Genomic DNA, 23,089 nt, shown 5'->3' on the forward strand with positions numbered 1-23,089 from the left:
CCTATCATGAGGTAGGCAGATTATGACTGGTACTGATTTTGGAGATTATTGGTATTTCACATAGCACGGATTTAGAAAATAAAATTCTTATTTTCTATACATTTCTGATTGTTTTACATTAAATATAATACAAATAAAATCACTAACATTTGAATGTTGACTTGCTTGTCTACAGATTTACGAATAGGATCGACATGGTTGATGTGGGGGGCGTGGTCTCCCTGCACTGCTGTTTGTGATGGGGTCAAGGTCAGGTCACGTGACTGCATGAATCCAAATCCCGAGTATCGTGGTGGTCTGTGTGACGGGAGTTTACGGGAGGCGATCACGTGTGGTGCTACCTGCAGTGGTAACGTTTATTGTGGTCCCATACATAGTGGTATCGAAAACAGCAAGAAATGTAATATTCTTGGTTTTCTAATCAAATTATTTCTCCTTGTGACTGTAATGTAAACAATGCGAAGATAGTTTAGTACCAATGTGGTTTTGATGGACGTGGTATCTCTTCTGACTGGAGGTGTGGCGTAAAGATATTTTTAGCCGCCATAAAGTTTTGATAAACATTCATAGTCGCACAATATCCCAAAGTCATGTGAACTTTGCAACGAATTGTATCAACACATCATCGTGTTTACTGTAGCGTGACGTACCTGGGGGGGGGGGGGGAATAGTTCAAATTAATGTGTGCTAGTGTGTTCTAGAGTTAATTAGCTCAAAATAAACTACTGTGCTACCTACATTTTAGGTTTGAGATTAAACAATGTGCAAACATTGTAATCTAGCGGATCAGAAAGATTTGTGTGTGTATGTGTGTGTGTGTGTGAGTTTACAATGTTGTCGTTCCTTGACAGACAACATGTCAGCCAATGGAACGTGGAGTGGGTGGCAAGAATGGACATCCTGTTCTGTGATGTGTGGAGGTGGGACAATGCTCCGAATAAGAGAATGTGCTAACCATACGCTAGAGGAGATTGCCTACTGCATTGGAACTAGTCACGAACATAAATCTTGCGAGGAGATATGTGGAAGTAAGGAATGGCTGGATTATACAGTGAATTAATTCCTTGTTCATTTGTTTAATATTCAGTCAACGGTATAGATGGAATGAATACTATCAACAATGAAATCTCAAATTTCATTTTGAAAAAAAATTACAACTGGATTCAAGTTTCCAGACGTTCGCTCAATTGAGTCTAGTATTAATGTTTTGTTTTGGGGGGGGGGGTTGTCAGATTTGTATTAGCATAATCAAGTCTAGAACATTTTGATTCTGTTAATGTGGTGACGTAATCTCGACATAAAGAAACACATAGACAAACAGACATGTCATGGACTAAAAACAGACACGCTTATTTACAATACATACATACACACACACACACATATATATATATATATATATATATATATATATATATATATATATATATATATATATATATATATATATATATATATATATATATATATATATATATATATATATATATAACAAATGCACCGTTGTTAATATGATTTTGACTCCCATGTGTCTATAAGAATCCATCAGCTGGGGTGAATGGGGGGACTGGACAAACTGCAGACAAACCAACCAGACTGAGAGATACAGGAGGTGTGTTGTACCTTACCCTACACAGGAGACGGGGGAGCCTTGCTATGGCGGCAATAGGGAAGTTAAGGGATGCCCACATAATGGTGAGTTTTTCATTTACCGACATACATGTCTACAGATTTATATCAATATCAACATTAATATCAACATTAATATCAATATTAATATCAATATCATTATCTAAATCTATATCTATATAAAATTTCCTTAAATATCGATATATCTATGTATTATTCAGATACATTGGCCTATAGTCTACTTATATATTTACCTATTGCTATCATCATCTCAATATTAATAATTACTGGAGCTGTTTTACTAATAACGTAAGTAAATTGTTATAAAATTTATGACTAACTATACTTTTTTTAACCATTTTACTTTAGTTTTTTTTTTGTCTAGTGATTGTAAGTCGGATTTCAAGATAAAAAGCTTTTAAAAGGCGGTTAATTAAGAAACACTGTTACAGGTATTACAAATCTCCTCAATTAAAGACATCAACGATTGTAAGAAAAAAATTTAAAGAACTTGGAAATTCCAATTTTTTTGTTAATTGGCTCTTGTCTGTCCATACAGAGGCGTAGCGAGGGGGGGGGGGCGAGGGGGACATATGTCCACGGACGCCGACCTTAGGGGGGCGCCAAATTGAAAGTTTGAGGGGGGGGGTGCAATGGAAAGTTCGAGGGGGGGGGGGCGCAAATAGAAAGTTTGTCCCCGGGCGCCGGGAGGGGTCGCTACGCCTCTGTGTCCATATCAAGTAACACTTAATAAATGATTCAAGTGACGTGGCCTAGTATGTTAAGGCCATCAATCACTTCATGAATTCTAGTGTTGGATGTGTCCTTTTTTTTCCATAGGTGCAAAGTTGTAGGCTTTAAAACCCGGTAGACATGCCGTAAATAGAATGGTCACAACGATGGTGATAAAACTTTAAAAAATAAAACAGAAATCAGCAACCAAATTAATTGTCTCATGGGTTTTTCATTTCTGTTTCAATGTTTTAATCATCAAGAGGAGTTTTAATGTTTTATTAGTTTCGATTTTTTTTGTGTTTTGTGTTTTCAACTTAGTTTTGGTATTTTGTCTTTATAATTTAGTTTCGATGTTTTGTGTTGTCGGTTTAGTTTTATTGTGTAACTTTTAAAAAAATTAGACATCTAGTTCTAGATATTAGTTTTAATGTTAAATTATAATGTATAATATTCAGTATTCTTCTTTAGCTATTTCGTTTAGCTTGATTTTAAATTTGTATTTTTTCCCACGTTTTTTTAACTTGCTTTCTCTGTGTGTTTATTTGTTTGTCTTTCCAATCAAATCTTGCGATCGAAATTTCTGGCACTTCCCAGTTAGCTAGCGCGCTGAAATTTTCAGGGAAGCTTTCTTTTGGATGACCATTGAATATTCAATTGTTATTATTACTAAATTGATCAATGGAAACATTTTATTGAGCATTTTAGACCGCTATATAATCTATATATATAATTCTCCTCTGCTAGCCATTAGAAAAAAAACCAGCGACGCGTACCTCGCGCGCAGTGAAGCGAACGATCACATGTCGCCACAGGCTTAGGGGCAGAGAATTTAGCTTGAACCGAGTTTAAACTTACAGGAGGTAGGCCAGTTTGGGGGAGACGATATGGTCGAGTGGTTGGGCACACGATTGCTATCCCACTCGACACGGGTTCAAATCTATGTGTTCTAGTCAGTAACGTATTCAAACAACGTGTTTTTTACGAGTTGTCTTTTTACGAGTTGTCTTTTTACGAGTTGTCTTTTTACGAGTTGTCTTTTTACGAGTTGTCTTTTTACGAGTTGTCTTTTTACGAGTTGTCTTTTTACGAGTTGTCTTTTTACGAGTTGTCTTCGTTTACCCAAAAAAAGTGAAAAGATAAAATCGATAGCAAGATTTTAATGCAAACAAACAGACAAAGACTAAAAAGTAGAAAATAATAATCATTAAAAAAGTTTTAAAAAACCCACGTTTTCTGATTGAACTAAAAAGTAGAAAATAAATGCTATAGGCCCTACATCACAATAATGCAAGCGATCACTCTACTATAAGCGAGCAAAAACGTGGGGCGCCGTGATTTTCTTACAGTTTCTAATACTGTTGACTCTCTACAAGCTCCCTAATAAAAGTCAATAGTATTATCTAATCAATAGTAATATAACTTTTACTTCGGCGCCCCACGTTTTTCATCGCTTATAGTAGAGTGATCGCTTGCATTATTGTGATGTAGGGCCTATAGCATTTATTTTCTACTTTTTAGTTCAATCAGAAAACGTGGGTTTTTTTAAACTTTTTAATTGATTATTATATGTTGTATAGTGTACGTTGTACGTTATGTGTTAGGTGTTGTGTTTTGTGTGTTGTATTTTGTGTTTTGTGTTTTGTGTTTTGTGTCTTGTGTGCTGTTTGTTGTCTGTTGTTTGTTGTGTGTTGTGTGTTGTGTGTTGTGTGTTGTGTGTTGTATGTTGTATGTTGTATGTTGTGTGTTGTATGTTGTATGTTGTATGTTGTATGTTGTATGTTGTATGTTGTATGTTGTATGTTGTATGTTGTATGTTGTATGTTGTATGTTGTATGTTGTATGTTGTATGTTGTATGTTGTATGTTGTATGTTGTATGTTGTATGTTGTATGTTGTATGTTGTATGTTGTATGTTGTATGTTGTATGTTGTATGTTGTATGTTGTATGTTGTATGTTGTATGTTGTATGTTGTATGTTGTATGTTGTATGTTGTATGTTGTATGTTGTATGTTGTATGTTGTATGTTGTATGTTGTATGTTGTATGTTGTATGTTGTATGTTGTATGTTGTATGTTGTATGTTGTATGTTGTATGTTGTATGTTGTATGTTGTATGTTGTATGTTGTATGTTGTATGTTGTATGTTGTATGTTGTATGTTGTATGTTGTATGTTGTATGGTGTATGGTGTATGGTGTATGGTGTATGGTGTATGGTGTATGGTGTATGGTGTATGGTGTATGGTGTATGGTGTATGGTGTATGGTGTATGGTGTATGGTGTATGGTGTATGGTGTATGGTGTATGTTGAATGGTGTATGTTGAATGGTGTATGGTGTATGGTGTATGTTGAATGGTGTATGTTGTATGTAGTATGTTGTATGTTGTATGTTGTATGTTGTATGTTGTATGTTGTATGTTGTATGTTGTATGTTGTATGTTGTATGTTGTATGTTGTATGTTGTATGTTGTATGTTGTATGTTGTATGTTGTATGTTGTATGTTGTATGTTGTATGTTGTATGTTGTATGTTGTATGTTGTATGTTGTATGTTGTATGTTGTATGTTGTATGTTGTATGTTGTATGTTGTATGTTGTATGTTGTATGTTGTATGTTGTATGTTGTATGTTGTATGTTGTATGTTGTATGTTGTATGTTGTATGTTGTACGTTGTACGTTGTACGTTGTACGTTGTACGTTGTACGTTGTACGTTGTACGTTGTACGTTGTATGTTGTATGTTGTATGTTGTATGTTGTATGTTGTATGTTGTATGCTGTATGCTGTATGCTGTATGCTGTATGCTGTATGCTGTATGTTGTATGTTGTATGTTGTATGTTGTATGTTGTATGTTGTATGTTGTATGTTGTATGTTGTATGTTGTATGTTGTATGTTGTATGTTGTATGTTGTATGTTGTATGTTGTATGTTGTATGTTGTATGTTGTATGTTGTATGTTGTATGTTGTATGTTGTATGTTGTATGTTGTATGTTGTATGTTGTATGTTGTATGTTGTATGTTGTATGTTGTATGTTGTATGTTGTATGTTGTATGTTGTATGTTGTATGTTGTATGTTGTATGTTGTATGTTGTATGTTGTATGTTGTATGTTGTATGTTGTATGTTGTATGTTGTATGTTGTATGTTGTATGTTGTATGTTGTATGTTGTATGTTGTATGTTGTATGTTGTATGTTGTATGTTGTATGTTGTATGTTGTATGTTGTATGTTGTATGTTGTATGTTGTATGTTGTATGTTGTATGTTGTATGTTGTATGTTGTATGTTGTATGTTGTATGTTGTATGTTGTATGTTGTATGTTGTATGTTGTATGTTGTATGTTGTATGTTGTATGTTGTATGTTGTATGTTGTATGTTGTATGTTGTAAAGAACATATTCTGTATTTGTCCCTATACAATTGCTCTGAACAGTGGCGAAGCTTACTCCTGAGCTACACCTGTAGACAGTAGCAAACAAAGCTCGGGGTGAACCGACACATTCTACAAGTCTTGACACCGACACAAAAATAACTTCATATCAATCTAAAAATAAGCTTCACTGATAAAGTCGATCATAGAAAATCAATCATGCGTGACTTCATTTCCCCGGAAAAAATAGTGTGTTGTGTTTGATCGTGTGCTAACGTGTTGTGTTTGATCGTGTGCTAACGTGTTGTGTTTGATCGTGTGTCCGTATGTAGCCGTGGCTCTCTGACGTGTGGATCTCAAGGTAAGGTGTGTGAGTTGAATGATGTAAGGTAAGGTGTGTGAGTTGAATGATGTAAGGTAAGGTGTGTGAGTTGAATGATGTAAGGTAAGGTGTGTGCGTTGAATGATGTAAGGTAAGGTGTGTGAGTTGAATGATGTAAGGTAAGGTGTGTGAGTTGAATGATGTAAGGTAAGGTGTGTGAGTTGAATGATGTATCTGAACATGTCAACATATGTCTAAAGTGGATTTAGTTTTTAAACTGCTGGGTGATGCAACAAACAGCGACTGATCCAGTGGCGTCTTTACGTCTGACGTCATATAACCTAGTTTTCTTTCCAGCAACTGGTCATATAGTGCTCTATACACGGGCTGTGTGTGGTTATGTAATCAGGTATGGGTTATGGCTCAACATTTGATTAGGTGAAGACATTATTAATTATCTCGTCATTTTACATTTGCCAAACACACTAACCAAATGCAAACAGACTACACTGCTTAACACAAACCTTCGTCTACAGCTTTGTTTGGTTACAGAAGTGTTATATGAAGATTTTATTGCCATTGTTTAGTACACTTTTCTGTGCAATATTAAGATTCTCAACGAATACTTGAGCTAGACAGTTGTATTATCAAATAATTTTGAGAAATGAATTATTTTCAAAACATGTTTGCCATACGTTTACATAAAAGTTATTTTAAAAAGTGCCTGCAGTTGACGATCTACCTATTGCCACTGGAGCTGGTAAATCAAGCTCTGTAGCAGCGTTTGAAGTGGGAAACCATTGTTCTAATAATAGACTTTTTGGAGCCAGCCTAGCTAATTCTTAAAATGGAAATATGTATGTGTATTTACAGTTTCAAGCACAAATCGAAGTGAACAAAACAGCATGGCAAGTGGAGAAGACTTGTCAGAATATTTTACAGGTGATGGCATTTTTTTTTAATGTGGCATTTTTTTAATGTGGCATTTTTTTAATGTGGCATTTTTTAAAAATGTGGCATTTTTTAATGTGGCATTTTTTAAAAAATGTGGCATTTTTTTAATGTGGCATTTTTTAAAATGTGGCATTTTTTAAAATGTGGCATTTTTTAAAATGTGGCATGTTTTTAATGTGGCATTTTTTAAAATGTGGCATTTTTTTAATGTGGCATTTTTTTTAATGTGGCATTTTTTAAAATGTGGCATTTTTTAAATGTGGCATTTTTTAATGTGGCATTTTTTAAAATGTGGCATTTTTTTAATGTGGCATTTTTTTAAATGTGGCATTTTTTAAATGTGGCATTTTTTTAATGTGGCATTTTTTTAACTGTGGCATTTTTTTAAATGTGGCATTTTTTTAAATGTGGCATTTTTTAAAATGTGGCATTTTTTAAAATGTGGCATTTTTTAAATGTGGCATTTTTTAAAATGTGGCATTTTTTTAATGTGGCATTTTTTTTAAATGTGGCATTTTTTTAATGTGGCATTTTTTAAAATGTGGCATTTTTAAAATGTGGCATTTTTTTAATTTGGCATTTTTTTTAAATGTGGTATTTTTTTAAATGTGGCATTTTTTAATGTGGCATTTTTTAAATGTGGCATTTTTTAATGTGGCATTTTTTTTTAAATGTGGCAGTTTTTTAATGTGGCATTTTTTTAATGTGGCATTTTTTTATTGTGGCACAAAAAAACATAAACATTGTCCCTATGTTTTGGTGCTGTTGTGGTCCTTATGTTTTGGTGCTGTTGTGGTCCTTATGTTTAGATTTTGGTGTGGTTTTTATGTTTAGATTTTGGTGTGGTCCTTACGTTTTGGTGCTGCTGTGGTCCTTATGTTTAGATTTTGGTGTGGTCCTTACGTTTTGGTGCTGCTGTGGTCCTTATGTTTAGATTTTGGTGTGGTCCTTACGTTTTGGTGCTGCTGTGGTTCTTATGTTTTGGTGCTGTTGTGGTCCTTATGTTTAGATTTTGGTGTGGTCCTTATGTTTTGGGGCTGCTGTGGTTCTTATGTTTTGGTGTTAGTTTGGTCACTATGGTTTGGTGCTGATGTTAAGCTTATCGTGAAACTATATTTAAAAATAATTCTCACGACATCATTATTTACTGTTCAGATGCTTTCTTGTTTTATGCATGTCTAAATTTAACAGCCATTGCAATGTTTACTGTAATAGTTTGTTTTGTTTATATGAACAGGTACACATGAAGTAGAAGAATGTCTTGATTGTGAAGGTGAGGCAGATCCACCTCTATCCAGCAAAGTGTGTAAGAAATCTCATGAAGGTTTTATAGTAGCAGATAAGTTCACCATTGAACATTTACCTGTTGGTTACCAAGACAACGACCTGTATGACCTAGTTAACGCTATGGCTGGTCTGACGGTACAGATTAAGGTCAAGTACACAAGCGCAGACAGACCAGAACTTATACCTGGCACTGAGGATCTCTATCCTTGCTCCAAGTACAAAGGGGAGAAGAGAGTCATGTTCTATGTGACGGGGAGGGTGTGGATGGTCCGGAAGTACATGGAGGGGATGGACGGCTACAGGACATCCCCGTGTGCCTCTGTTGGACACACGTGTACAGCCGGCCAAGACTTGTGGCTCGTGGATGTCATGACGTCAAGACACGTGGTCTTTGATGCCATTGAGGCCAGGAACTCCACCTGTAGGTTGTGGTACGACAACGGTCAAAGTCCAAAGGTCAATATCGACGGTTGGAAAGTAGGTGTGTCAAACACAGACCAAGATATATGTGTGCTGCATTGTGTGACACACGACCCTGATGTGGCTCAAAAGCTGTCGAAGACAAGACAACTGTTTGTTCGCTAATGTAAAAAGGTGAAAGAAAAGTTCGAAAGTCGTAGAGATGTGGACAAGCTGACCATCATAGTGGCACATCCTCATGGCGGACCTAAGAAGATCTCAATCGGTCACTGGGTACACAGGCAGGAGGTGGGGGATGGCACGACCGGGAAAAAAGCTGATGATACAAGTCAACATTACAAGTACACAAAATCTGTACACGGTTGGTGTACACGATACACGTACACCACATCTACCTGTCCAGGTAGCAGCGGGGCGCTAGTATACAGACTGGGGTGTACAGATAGGTCTGACCACCCCCACAGTGGGGCGCTAGTGTACAGACTGGCGTGTACAGATAGGTCTGACCACCCCCACAGTGGGGCGCTAGTGTACAGACTGGCGTGTACAGATAGGTCTGACCACCCCCACAGTGGGGCGCTAGTGTACAGACTGGCGTGTACAGATAGGTCTGACCACCCCCACAGTGGGGCGCTAGTGTACAGACTGGCGTGTACAGATAGGTCTGACCACCCCCACAGTGGGGCGCTAGTGTACAGACTGGCGTGTACAGATAGGTCTGACCACCCCCACAGTGGGGCGCTAGTGTACAGACTGGCGTGTACAGATAGGTCTGACCACCCCCACAGTGGGGCGCTAGTGTACAGACTGGCGTGTACAGATAGGTCTGACCACCCCCACAGTGGGACATCCAGCCGCCTTCAATTAAATTATAGCGGTTATAGGTTCGAAGGTCAGGGGGCTGGCAAATAATACACGTCTCTAGCAGATAGATAATAAGTTATGAATGACAAGTACCAGTAGATGGAAATCATGTTATCAAAACACTTCACAAACAGATAGATAAGTTATCAGCCAAATAAAAATCTTAGAGAAATAGAAGCCTAATGTAACAGTTTGTTTTGGACCCCAGAATCTCGTGTTACAACAGGATCCATAACAATTCAATAACTCTAACCCAACAGGCAGAGGCGTAGCTAGGGGAGGGCGGGGAGGGCGGCCGCCCCGGGCGCCGACCCTAGGGGGGGCGCCAAAAGGGGTAGAAAAAAAATTAAAAGCTCATTTTAAGCTGCAGTTTTGAATTATAAACAGTTAAAATAAAGAAATGTAACGGCTGAGAGCCTTTGCATACTGATTTAACTGTTTCCTACCTTGGTTGTGTAACTGTAAAACGTATATCTTTAAGAAACAGTGACCGGAAAAACCGCTTTCCAGCTTTCCTAGATGGGGAGGGGGGCGCTTTTTCGAAGACTAAAATCGGAAAAATTCACACCGGATTAAGGAATAAACCGATATCGCATAGAAAAGAAACCCATTGAACTAAAGCGTATTTTAAGATTGTGTAACATAAAAAAGAGTTAGCTGACTGTCGGAGCGGGTGGATGGGAAGCGACCCTCTTTGCCAAAATGTTAAGAGAGAAGAAAATTAGTATATTGTACTGATTATTACTTTGTTCAACCTAACTGATAATTCAAAATTGCAATATTGGCCTACTATTATCGAAATTGTTCTAAAGACACGACCAAAAGTAGACCAAATAAGGCTTGCACCTTCTACAAAATACACTCTAAAGCAGTGGTTCTTAACTTTTTGGAGTACCGAACCCAACCAGTTTCATATGCGCAATCACCGAACCCTCCTTAATAGTTGTATCGTCCACAATGAGAAAATCCGATCGTCAATCCTATGAGTCGGGTGTGTGTCTTGACCTACGCGGAAGCACTGAGACTGAATTACCGAACCTCTCGGGTTCGATGGAGCCCACTGTTCTAAGCTCTTATGATTTTCTACGTGTTATTCGTTTCGGCATCTTAAGGGGAAATTAATTGGCATCAAGTGAAGTTTTAGGGAACGACAATCAGCGTAATTGTTAATTTTTTTTCCAGACTGTCGCACACACAAACACACACGCAAATATATATATATATATATATATATATATATATATATATATATATATATATATATATATATATATATATATATATATATATATATATATATATATATATATATATATATATATATATATATGGGGGCGCGAAACTAAAATGTCGCCCCGGGCGCCGGGAGGGGTCGCTACGCCTCTGCCAACAGGATCCATAACAATTCAATAACTCTAACCCAACAGGATCCATAACAATTCAATAACTCTAACCCAACAGGATGCATAACAATTCAATAACTCTAAACCAACAGGATCCTGCAGCATTTTTCTGACGGTCGACAGGCACACAAAGCGTTGTTGTTCGTTTTTCTGTTGTCTCTGTCAACTCCTAAGGATGAAATTACATTGTAGATACAAAATCTAAATAATAAAATGAACTCATAATTCATTCAAATTGAGTACCTTTGATTAATTGTTACCATTGAAAACCCTAAGATATATCTTACCATCACTTTGCATTCTAGAATAACTGCAGTGTAAGAGAGTTTAGCTTGAATCTTAAACCTTCTGAAAACTTTAAACTCTGCCACACCGTGCAACCATGCATGAAATTATCTCAAGCATCTTCGTAGCCTGGCATTGCTTAAATACCAATAATCATGAAACTTTTTCTTAATAAAAGGCTTTTATTTAGCTTGCTCATTATGTGTGTGTGTGTTTGTGTTTGTGTGTTTGTGTGTGTGTGCGTGTGTGTGCGTGTGTGTGCGTGTGTGTGCGTGTGCGTGTGTAAAATCTTGATTTAAACCACGTCATATATATATATATACATTATACAGGTATCCATTATTTAGCGTGTATGTCCTCTGCTCCCCTCTACTGAGGTATGGGGCATACCAAGCCCAGCTCTACATAACACTCAACAAACTTTTCAGTCTTGTCGCTGTTTTTTTTTAGTCCAGGTGCCAAAGGGTTAAATGATATAAGTGACGTCATTGACGACGACAATTTGTAAACAAAAAGTTTATTCTACATCTGTAATGACAATTAGGCAGATAGTTAAACTATCTTTGAAATGTAATGATCTATGTAATGGCCAGTCGACAACTTCAGCTAGAGATACCTGTAAGTCTGATGAAACGGACAAACAAGGACATACTTATCTAGATGCCACACATCTGGTTATATAAACATCCTGCTCATTATAGGACGTAGAAGTTACATTTGTGAAATCGTTTTCTAGCGAATTAATTAATTTGGTGTCGAAGAGTGGTGACACACGTATTGGGGACACATGGAGTAGTGATACTCGGACATACGGATTGGTGACAAATGGACTGTAGACACACGAACTGGTGACACACGAACTGATTACACGCATACTGGTGACACACACACTGGTGACACACACACTGGTGACAGACACACTGGTGACACACGAACTGGTGACACACGAACTGGTGACACACACACTGGTGACACACACACTGGTGACACACGAACTGATTACACACAAAGTGGATATGCATCGACTAAACCTGTTCTTTTGTGCACTAATACTTTTTATATCCGATCTATGTCTAAGGTTCCAACATGTGTATGACATATTCACGTAGCGAAACATGAAATGGTGTGCACTTTAAATATAGCTGGCAAACACAGGCTATAGAACTGAATTCTATCAATCAAGTACTGATCTAAGAATGTTTTAGCATTAGGTGTGTTATTAACACGTTTGTATCTGTTGCAAATATTACTGAAAAGTTTAAGGTACGCTTGGTAACTATGTATATATATGTATATATGTTACATCAATGTTACACTTATGCTGCACCTGTTTTTCACGAACTGATCTTGGCGTGACGCCCTATTACCTGACAAGTGACAACTCGTGTACAAGCACACTTGACGGTTATCGATTGCTGTATTCATTGTGAAATCATTCAAGTCATTGATCAGTTGTACATTTACAGCACATTGATACCGGCATGACACTAAAGGTTAAGTCAACTAGAAAGAATATCTGAAAATTGTCAACATTGTATAGGCCGTGCAACCTATAGAAAACTACTTTTTACAAGGTACAGAGCTTTTAAAAAAACTAAAATTACAGGAAATAACACAGCATATTCCTGGTTAGTCGGTTACATTTTTTTAAAGCAATTTTACTGGTGAATAAGGAAACAAATCGCCATACCAAATTTTGAAAAATCAAAAATATATTTCTAGAGTGTTTTCTGTTACAAAAATTAGTGTTAATACAAGAAGGATCAATAGTTGTATTGACGATATATATGTTAGTTTATGTAATTTTAGAACTCCATAAAAGTTAGTTTTTTTCAATATGGCCGCTGTTGCCATGGCTACCATATTTTCAAAAAAGTCCCTGATGCTTGCAAATATTTTCTTTTAAGTACTCTAACTTAGATATACACAAATAAATAAATAAAACATATTTGTTAAGAAGTTGTTTTTTTCTGGAGCCTACCCCCTTAACTGCATGAACTGCAGACATTGACTGCTATTAGAAAGTAAGTTGAAATTAAGCAGATTATTTCTATCAAAAAACTAAAGTACAAAGTGACTAGATCGGATTTCACAACACCAAAATGTTTACACCCGTCTCCAGCAGCTACCAATAGATCTCACTCCCGGTTTCTTTAAGTTCCTGGAGTAATAAAACCTTTAATAACTGGAAATCACGCAAGTGTATCTGAACTTTTGTAAACAAAACAAAAAGCTTTGACAAAAAGTTTGTCAGCGTTAACTATATCTAGCTAAAACACCCCCCTCCCACACGTACGCCTATCATACTAATGATGAGCAATTTACACTCTAAAGTTTATCCAGCGCGCTGCATATCATTTTTAAAATGCATTTTCTTTTTAATTGTTACGTTGAAGGCATGTTATTTAAAATTACTTCAAAGTTAATCAAATCATTTGAATTGTATTTACTTCCGCATCTCCTAGCTTTATAAAAAAATCTTTAGTATACTATACTATACTACATTTCCTATGTTCGGAGGTCATCAAAGAACTTGCCCCCCCCCCCCCGCCATTATCATTCCACCTACGTACAAATCAATTAAACCTAATTTAAATGCTTTTTTAAAAGTAAAACCAATACTGTAAATGCTTCTAAATGTTTTTACTATGGTCTAACCAAAAAAGCTTTAAACTGGGTACACATTTTGTAAAAAAAACAATGCCATAATAAATTGACTTGAGTCTATTGCTATCTCCATGCTATTAAGTATCAGATACTCAGGTAGTTTTCAATATTTACAGTTATATTCAGTATCTATATTTAAATAACGCCATCCAAATATAGCAACTTAGGTAGTAATACAGTATTCACCCATTCATGGCCGATCGTTTCCTAGATCTAAAGTTATAGGATAGGTGTATAACTTGATATGTATCCTGGTACTTTTTACATTTGACTCTCAGACACAAACTATATGTTTACATGTAACAACAGCTAGGTAAGTCTAGTTACTAACGTTAAAAGTGATTTTATCTTTTCCGATTCATGGCTGTCAGTCTCTCATAGTTAGTGTAGGTTTAATTTCAGGAAAATATTAAATAGTTCCCCACTCCTAACGTGAAGGTATTGACCGCTGCTGTCTTAACAAAGTCTGTAAATAGAGACCTCCTGTTACCTTGAAATTTTGACATACATCTTTCTATGTTTTGTTACATATTATGTATAAAATCATGATTTAAATTAGGCAAAAAAGAAAAGATCCAACCACTACAGACTAAGGAAAGACTATATGACAACCAGTACTGGTCTAGAAATTTGTCTAAGAGTATATTTTAATATATTTTTAACTTAATAAATGTATTTATAATAATTAGACAAAACTTTCCAGCATTATAAAATGATTATGAAACTTCCACAACACTTCAGATGATCTTTGTATTTTACGCTTATATTTGAAGGATTTGGATAACCTAGATGAAAACCACAGTATGACTACCGAAGAAGATGTATCAAAATATTTTAAAGGTATTTTCATTTCATTTTAAGTATATATATATATATATATATATATATATATATATATATATATATATATATATATGTATATATATATATATATATATATATATATATATATATATATATATATATATATATATATATATATATATACATGTATATAGTGATGAAAGGACAAATGAAATCAGACAAAATATCCCAGACAAAATATCTCACGGACAAATGATCTCAGGAAAAAATATATTAGGATAAATGATCTCAAGGACAAATGATCTCACGGACAAAAGATAACAGGACAAAATATATTAGGACAAATGATATCATGGACAAATGATCCCAGACAAAATATCTCAGAAAAAATTCGGTCCGTTAATTGAGAGTCCTGTATAGGGGGTCAGGAAGACTTCAGCCGCCCATATTGTTGAGAGACCTAGAGCGGCCCGGGCTCGCTTATGAGCACTATATAGCCTATATTCATTTTAAAGATCCCCCTACAAAGTGACACGGTTGGCTACTATCCTCAATGACTATTTTGGGATCGGACACGGCGTAGTGTAACCGGTGGCTCCCGAGAGCGCCGCGCAACACTGACACCTAGGCAATGGCCAAGGTATGTTCTATCTAACCATTACGGAGGGTGATTAACGTACAATCAAGGCGTTCATTCAACACGCCCGGAGCGTCTGGGCGATAATGTGAGCAAACCCGCGCCCTAATAACAACTAAGATCAAATAAATATAGGTCGAAAATCAAATGACACCAAGAAATATAGCCTTGAAAAACTTTGTCATTACTATCTTTTGCCACGTAAACCATAAAAACACCGTAGTGTTTATTCGTATTGTGATGTATCTCACGACAGGGATTTAAAAATATTTGTGTATTTTGGAGGAGACATGTATATATCACTAGTGATATAAGCATTGTTTTTATTTACAAATGCAGGTACTCATGAAGTTCAAGAATGTATTGAAGGTCAATGTGAGGCTCATTTAGATCTTTACAAGAAAGAGTGTAAAAAATCTCATGCAGGATTTATTCCTGTGACTGTGTTAAGCACTGAAGATTTTCCAGCTAACTACCGTGACATTGACTTGTATAACTTTACCAAAGCCCTAGCTGACCTAACGGTCAGGGTAGCGGTGACCTTCACCAGTCCAGACAGACCAGAGTTTGTACCAGGCACTACAGATCCATATCCTTGCTACAACACCAGGGGACAGAACTCACTAAGGACAGGGACGGGGAGGGTAGGAGTTGTGACCAAATACACAGAGGGAATGGATTACTACAGAACTTGTCCATGTCCTGATTGTGACCACTCGGACACACCCAGCAAAGTGTGGTGGGAGGTTGGCGTTGTGACAGCTACGCATGTGGTTTTTGATTCGAATGAAGCGAGACAGTCCAGGTGTAGGTTGTGGTTTGATGATGATCAAAGTCCAGTGGTCAAGATTTATGGGTGTGAGGTGTACGTGTCAGACACCGAGAAAGACGTTTGTAAGTTGTCTTGTGTGACACATGACTTAGACGTTGGCTATAAACTTCAAAAAATGGTGGGGCTCTTCAATGGTCTACGTGATAGAATAAAAGAAAAATACAAGGAATGTAGAGATGTGGACAAGCTGACCATTATAGTGTCACATCCTCATGGCTGTTCTAAGCAGGTCTCTGTAGGTCACTGGGTACACAGGCAGGTGGTGAGGGAGGGGGTCACAAGGTACACGTACACATCGTGTACCTGCCCCGGTAGCAGCGGGGCATTGGTCTACAGACTGGGGTGGGAATTTTCTGTCCATCCCCACAGTGGACGTGACTATGATGGTTTAAATTATAGTGGGGTTTGGGTAGACAGTGGCTTGTAGCTGCGTTTTTTTAAATCTAAAATGTAAATAAACATGATTGCCTGATAGACCATTCTCACGAATGTCCAGAAGCATAAAGTCACCAGACACGTTTACTTTGAGTATGGTGAATGATGTAAGAGAGTCCTTCAGAAGATTTGATTTTTAATAATAAAAGACAAGAAGTCAACGTTTTGGGGTGAACTGTCCGAATTAGATGAATTTTTTTTTCGTTTTTGTTTTATTTCTATTAAGTACGTCTTGAATTCTAAGATAATGCCACCGTATATATCATGTTGTTTTTAAAAAGTTGTTTTTTTTAACAAGCTTTTATTTAATTTACAAATAAATCTTGTAACTCAAATTTGACTTCTATCACAGCGATTTGGCTCAAATTTTCCAGTTTGATCCACTTCGATGACGATACAAAGAGATCTATTTTTAAATTTTATTCGATGTTAACAGATGGCTTCATGGTTTCTTTCAGACATATTTTCCCGGGGAAAACAGCTCGAGCTGTCGCCCTGTTTACCTTAGTTGCTGTTGTTATGTACAGTACTGGCACCACGTTGATTTATTTTTATGTTTCGATTTTACAGTCTAAAACTGTTGTGTTCTCTAATAAATGCAAAGGGTGTGGTTGAATTTTTTAAAAAAGTAATAGGAAAAGTTTCGTTGCTTGTCTTATCCATTTTTATTCATTACATAATTTAATAAATCTATTCTCAAAACTAATGCATTGTCATTAAATGTCTATGTGTATAGTCGTTACCCAACACAAGAATACCACCCACACCAAGATTACTACCACAGACAAAATTACCACCGTTACAAGAATACCACCCAACCCAAAAATATCATTCAACACAAGATTACCACCCAAAACCAGAATACCACCCAATACAAGAATACTACCCACACCAAGATTACGCCACAACAGAATAATACCACCCAACACAAGAATACCACCACAGACAAAATTACCACCAACACAAGAATACCGGCCAACACAAGAATACCACACACAGTAAGATTACTACCACAGATAAAATTATCACCATCACAAGATTACCGACTATCACAAGTTTACCACCAAACATAAAATTACCACCATGTCACACCGCTGCCAGTGATCCGATCACTATTTAGAGAAGCTACTCAGGCGTGAAAGAAATTTTCCCAGAAATAAAGTCTGTAGAAAGCTCTGGTTAACCGTGTACCCGTCACATTTCAGATTGTATGACACACTAGAGGTGTGTAACTATCATACACAAACTTTGATAGGGCGCTGATTTCAAGCGAGGTTTGTTTTATGGATATTAATCTCTATCTGTGTATCTACTAGCGACGTACTTCTTTTTAAATGAATTGAATTTGTATTTATATTAAATGGATCACATTTAAATGAAAAATCAAACTAATTCATTTTTTAATGTATAGTAGTTGATGAGTACATGAGGATCTAACAATCAAAATTCCAACTCATAAAAACAGATTAAACAGATTTATAACAATATTCTAAACACGAAGCAATAAATCTATATATCGGGGTGATTTTGATGTAGAATCTGTTTACTTCAAATCTATTGTTTGATTAGAATCGTGTAGTATGGACACGAACGCTTTTAGTTTGCAAGTAACTTGCGTGAATCAATGAGGTACAAAAAAGTATATCGTGAGTGAACTCGAACCATTCGGTACCAACATACCGGCCTTTTGTCATTTCTAGTCTAACACGACACAACCAGAAATGATCTAGCAACTGATTTTAAAAATAGTGTATAGGTATGTTTTTTGAAGTTTGTTCATAGTCCAAATATTCAGCCCTTAGTCTTATTCTATTTTTAGTGTTACTCAATTTTCACATTATGAATATAATACTACATGTTGTATTTAAATGCTAAAATGGTGTTAGATATTATAAATGTTTTATAAAGATTTCTGAAATGTTAGATTTTTAGCTTGCGACCTTCCTTTATTATAGCAACTCCCTTGTATAATTATAGTTTGTTTTTTATAGTTTATGAACGATAACAAGTAAAAGTGAAATTGGTCAATGTGAGTTATCCCTTGAAACATGTCTAATGTCTAGTAAATGTCAAGAGTATTGAATAAAACAGCTGTTAGATAGAACATGTCAATAGTGTCAAACCATACCAATGCTAATAAACATTGTAAAATTACATTTTGTCCACAAGACTAAAGACGTCGTTGAATACAAATATTTAACTAACAGACGACAGCCAGGATAGGCTGTATGACAGCACCACAATGGCGGGTAAAGAAAACATTTCACAGTATTTCACAGGTGATATTATTTTTTTATACTAGTCGTAAAAAAAAGTAATTATTAACTTTTTATTAACTTTTGTAAGTCGTCTATCAAGGGAAGTAATTTACTTTTTTCAAACACAATTGGAATTTTTTAAGGGTAATTTATTTTGTTTAATTAAGACTTTAAAAATATTACACAATGGCGATCAAGTCGAATTTTTCACTATATGCATGTCATCCATCAACATTTTACAAACATACAGAGAAAAAGTCCATTCATTTTAATAAATTGCATATAAGATTTTTTAAAAGTTGGGACAAAAAACAATAGCATACTAAATTAATTGACAGATTGTTGTGTTGAAGCATCTTGTACATTTTATTTTTTTGCGATGGTGATGTTTAGATGGTTGTACTAATGGATGCTGTAGAATTATAATATGTATGTGTAAGTATATATATATATATATATATATATATATATATATATATATATATATATATATATATATATATATATATATATATATATATATATAAATATATATATATATGTATATATATATATATATAAATATATATATATATATATCTTTGTTAACGTGGTCAAGCTAATTACTTTGTTGATATCATTTTACCTGTATAGGTACACACGAAGTACAAGAATGTCTTGAAACTGAAGGGGAGGCAAATTGGGATCGTTACAAGAAACACTGCAAGAAACCTCACAATGAATTTATTCCTGTCAAACAGTTGACCATTCAACATTTCCCTCCGGGTTATAGTGAGGACATCTGTGACTTCACTAAAGCCCTGGCCGACCTGGTGGTCAGGGTATCCGTGACGTTCGCCAGTTCTAAAAGACCAGAGTTTTTTCCGGGCGGTGAAATGAAATATCCTTGCTACAGCACAAGAGGACAGAAAACACAATTCAATGGCACTGGGAGGGTGAGGTTTGTCACCAAGTACACAAAGGGAAAGGACGACTACATGCCATGCCCATGTCCTGAATGTGATTACCCGGCCACACGGAGACACGTGTGGTGGGAGGTTGTTGTACAGACAGCCAGACATGTGGTTTTTGATGAGAGTGAAATAGAAAACTCTAGCTGTAGATTATGGTATGATGAAGATAAAACTCGAGTTGTCAAGATGTATGGGTTTAAGTTAAGTGGGCCAAATACTGAACATGATTTGTGTTATTTTGCCTGTGCAACTCATGATCCTATGATAGGCGACAAACTAAAACAAATGATTAACCGTTTTGATGAGCTATGGGGGCAAATAAGTGGAAAATACAGGAGTCGTAGAGATGTGGACAAGCTGACCATTATAGTGTCACATCCTCATGGCCTTTCTAAGCAGGTCTCTGTAGGTCGCTGGGTACACAAACAGGAGGTGGGTGCAGGTACCATGTACACGTACACAACCTGTACGTGTCCGGGTAGCAGTGGGGCTATCGTCTACATACTTGGCAGTAGATTGTCCACAGCACATACCCACAGTGGTACGAACGAAAAGGGATTAAATTTTAGTGGAGTATACTTGGACTTTTAGTTATACTTTATCCAATTGTATACTTTTATTTCAGAGGCGTCGCGAGGCGAGTGTGTGTGTGGGGGGGTGCATATCGCACCCGGGGATACCATTCAGAGGGGTGAAAAATAATTGCAAGATAAATAAATGTTTTTTGCCAGTTCAACGAATGGTTGATTAGAGCTAAATAATTGCAAGATAAATAAATGTTTTTTGCCAGTTCAACGAATGGTTGATTAGAGCTAAATAATTGCAAGATAAATAAATGTTTTTGCCAGTTCAACGAATGGTTGATTAGAGCTAAATAATTGCAAGATAAATAAATGTTTTTGCCAGTTCAACGAATGGTTGATTAGAGCTAAATAATTGCAAGATAAATAAACGTTTTTTGCCAGTTCAACGACTGGTTGATTAGAGCTAAATAATTGCAAGATAAATAAATGTTGTTTGCCAGTTCAACGACTGGTTGATTAGAGCTAAATAATTGCAAGATAAATAAATGTTTTTTGCCAGTTCAACGAATGGTTGATTAGAGCTAAATAATTGCAAGATAAATAAATGTTTTTTGCCAGTTCAACGAATGGTTGATTAGAGCTAAATAATTGCAAGATAAATAAATGTTTTTGCCAGTTCAACGAATGGTTGATTAGAGCTAAATAATTGCAAGATAAATAAATGTTTTTGCCAGTTCAACGAATGGTTGATTAGAGCTAAATAATTGCAAGATAAATAAACGTTTTTTGCCAGTTCAACGAATGGTTGATTAGAGCTAAATAATTGCAAGATAAATAAATGTTGTTTGCCAGTTCAACGTCTGGTTGATTAGAGCTAAATAATTGCAAGATAAATAAATGTTTTTGCCAGTTCAACGAATGGTTGATTAGAGCTAAATAATTGCAAGATAAATAAATGTTTTTTGCCAGTTCAACGAATGGTTGATTAGAGCTAAATAATTGCAAGATAAATAAATGTTTTTTGCCAGTTCAACGAATGGTTGATTAGAGCTAAATAATTGCAAGATAAATAAATGTTTTTGCCAGTTCAACGAATGGTTGATTAGAGCTAAATAATTGCAAGATAAATAAATGTTTTTGCCAGTTCAACGAATGGTTGATTAGAGCTAAATAATTGCAAGATAAATAAATGTTTTTTGCCAGTTCAACGAATGATTGATTAGAGCTAAATAATTGCAAGATAAATAAACGTTTTTTGCCAGTTTAACGAATGGTTGATTAGAGCTAAATAATTGCAAGATAAATAAATGTTTTTTGCCAGTTCAACGAATGGTTGATTAGAGCTAAATAATTGCAAGATAAATAAATGTTTTTTGCCAGTTCAACGAATGGTTGATTAGAGCTAAATAAGCATTTTAAGTACATAATCACGATCCCAACAAGGAAAGATGTGGGGGGTGGGGAATAACACCATGACGTAAAAATGCAAACTATGGAGAAAACAATGTTACACCAAGCTATATTGACAATCGATAATATATTAATACTATTTTATTTTTACACTTTAAAGCTTTTATCTGGGGGGGGGGGTCGGTGGGAGGGTTACACTAACTGCAAACCTAACAAAGCAACAAATAGTGGGGAGGGGGTGACACCATGAGGTGCCGCATCGGGTTAAACCCGACCTAGCGACGCCACTGTTTTGTTTAAGTAAACTAACATTATAATACATATAATTGAATACTATAAGAGTGTGTGCCCAAGATTGAGATATATGTAGGTACTGTTTGTCATAAAAGACGTGCTAACACCATATCTTTACAACTGTCTCACACATCATCCTGTATGTGACGTTTGATTTACAATACTTCTACATATTAAAATAATTGTTTAACAAATTACTAGTTTCAAGACTATTTTGTAACACAACCAATGGTGATCTAACGTCTAGCTCATTCTTTCTGTGCACGGCCTCAACCAATTAGGAAGTTGAATTGTGTATGAGACTAAGTTTAGGTGGAGGTTGGGTTCGTTAAATTTATAAATGTTTATACAAAACATGTAAACAAATGTCTGTAGATCGAGTACTCTACCACCACAGCCCCTCAATTTAAGGCACTGTTGCTATCTAACACTTTTTCAGCAGATTGTCAGTCAATAAATGCAGTAATTTTCTATCCAAAATGTCATCAACACTGACATATATCGTCGCTGACATTGATGCTACTTCTCCATAAAATATAAAATATATCTATTTAAATCGAACTATTGTACAACATGTAAATCTGACCACTCGGACACACCTGCCGAAGTCCCGTAAATCTGAACACTCGGACACACCTGCCGAAGTCCCGTAAATCTGACCACTTGGACACACCTACCGAAGTCCCGTAAATCTGACCACTCGGACACACCTACCGAAGTCCTGTAAATCTGACCACTCGGACACACCTACCGAAGTCCCGTAAATCTGACCACTCGGACACACCTACCGAAGTCCCGTAAATCTGACCACTCGGACACACCTACCGAAGTTCCGTGAGGCGACAAAAGACCAGACTGTCCAGATGTAGGTGACTGATACACGTTTGTGGGTTAACACAGTGGGGGGGGGGGGGTCAATGAGAAAACGTGTGCCTATTGTGTTGTGCGTTTGTGTTACGAAATTAGAATTATAGGTAGACGGAAAACTGGAAATGATGGTTGGGTGTG

At 36.1% G+C, this 23,089-nt stretch overlaps 4 protein-coding genes across 6 annotated transcripts; all 4 read left to right on the forward strand.

The window, feature by feature from the left end:
• Window positions 1-22: 22 nt before the first annotated feature.
• On the forward strand, window positions 23-2,516 carry LOC131941446 (coadhesin-like). The gene is made up of 6 exons (XM_059300709.1): window positions 23-29; window positions 176-349; window positions 852-1,028; window positions 1,540-1,695; window positions 1,851-1,938; window positions 2,470-2,516. Exons 1-6 carry the CDS (start codon window positions 23-25, stop codon window positions 2,498-2,500), a joined length of 633 nt encoding a protein of 210 aa, XP_059156692.1. The 3' UTR covers window positions 2,501-2,516.
• Window positions 2,517-5,998: 3,482 nt separating this feature from the next.
• Window positions 5,999-9,812, forward strand: LOC131941455 (uncharacterized). Of its 3 annotated transcripts, none has more exons than XM_059300720.1 (3): window positions 5,999-6,098; window positions 6,928-6,996; window positions 8,246-9,812. In XM_059300720.1, exons 2-3 carry the CDS (start codon window positions 6,960-6,962, stop codon window positions 8,878-8,880), a joined length of 672 nt encoding a protein of 223 aa, XP_059156703.1. In that variant the 5' UTR covers window positions 5,999-6,098; window positions 6,928-6,959; the 3' UTR covers window positions 8,881-9,812. The 3 variants fall into 3 exon arrangements, with proteins under 3 accessions (XP_059156703.1, XP_059156705.1, XP_059156706.1); XM_059300722.1 differs by having other exon boundaries at window positions 6,008-6,093; XM_059300723.1 differs by lacking the exon at window positions 5,999-6,098 and adding an exon at window positions 6,348-6,463.
• Window positions 9,813-14,737: 4,925 nt separating this feature from the next.
• LOC131941447 (uncharacterized) lies at window positions 14,738-17,186 on the forward strand. The gene is made up of 3 exons (XM_059300710.1): window positions 14,738-14,774; window positions 15,715-16,269; window positions 17,170-17,186. Exons 1-3 carry the CDS (start codon window positions 14,738-14,740, stop codon window positions 17,184-17,186), a joined length of 609 nt encoding a protein of 202 aa, XP_059156693.1.
• Window positions 17,187-17,798: 612 nt separating this feature from the next.
• On the forward strand, window positions 17,799-20,743 carry LOC131941424 (uncharacterized). Its single transcript, XM_059300668.1, has 3 exons — window positions 17,799-17,916; window positions 18,812-18,921; window positions 19,534-20,743. The coding sequence occupies exons 2-3, from the start codon at window positions 18,885-18,887 to the stop codon at window positions 20,442-20,444; spliced, it is 948 nt and encodes a 315-aa protein (XP_059156651.1). The 5' UTR covers window positions 17,799-17,916; window positions 18,812-18,884; the 3' UTR covers window positions 20,445-20,743.
• Window positions 20,744-23,089: the final 2,346 nt, after the last annotated feature.

Source organism: Physella acuta, unplaced genomic scaffold (assembly GCF_028476545.2).
Source record: "Physella acuta isolate Inbredline_101_S28 unplaced genomic scaffold, ASM2847654v3 ptg000362l, whole genome shotgun sequence".
Lineage (NCBI taxonomy): Eukaryota > Metazoa > Mollusca > Gastropoda > Physidae > Physella > Physella acuta.

Coding starts and splice junctions, on each gene's coding strand:
- LOC131941446 (XM_059300709.1), top strand. Junction 1,029..1,539: donor TTGCGAGGAGATATGTGGAA/GTAAGGAATGGC, acceptor TGTGTCTATAAG/AATCCATCAGCTGGGGTGAA. Junction 1,696..1,850: donor TAAGGGATGCCCACATAATG/GTGAGTTTTTCA, acceptor TGTATTATTCAG/ATACATTGGCCTATAGTCTA.
- LOC131941455 (XM_059300720.1), top strand. CDS start 6,960: ATGGCAAGTGGAGAAGACTTGTCAGAATATTTTACAG. Junction 6,997..8,245: donor CTTGTCAGAATATTTTACAG/GTGATGGCATTT, acceptor TTATATGAACAG/GTACACATGAAGTAGAAGAA.
- LOC131941447 (XM_059300710.1), top strand. CDS start 14,738: ATGACTACCGAAGAAGATGTATCAAAATATTTTAAAG. Junction 14,775..15,714: donor TGTATCAAAATATTTTAAAG/GTATTTTCATTT, acceptor TTACAAATGCAG/GTACTCATGAAGTTCAAGAA.
- LOC131941424 (XM_059300668.1), top strand. CDS start 18,885: ATGGCGGGTAAAGAAAACATTTCACAGTATTTCACAG. Junction 18,922..19,533: donor CATTTCACAGTATTTCACAG/GTGATATTATTT, acceptor TTACCTGTATAG/GTACACACGAAGTACAAGAA.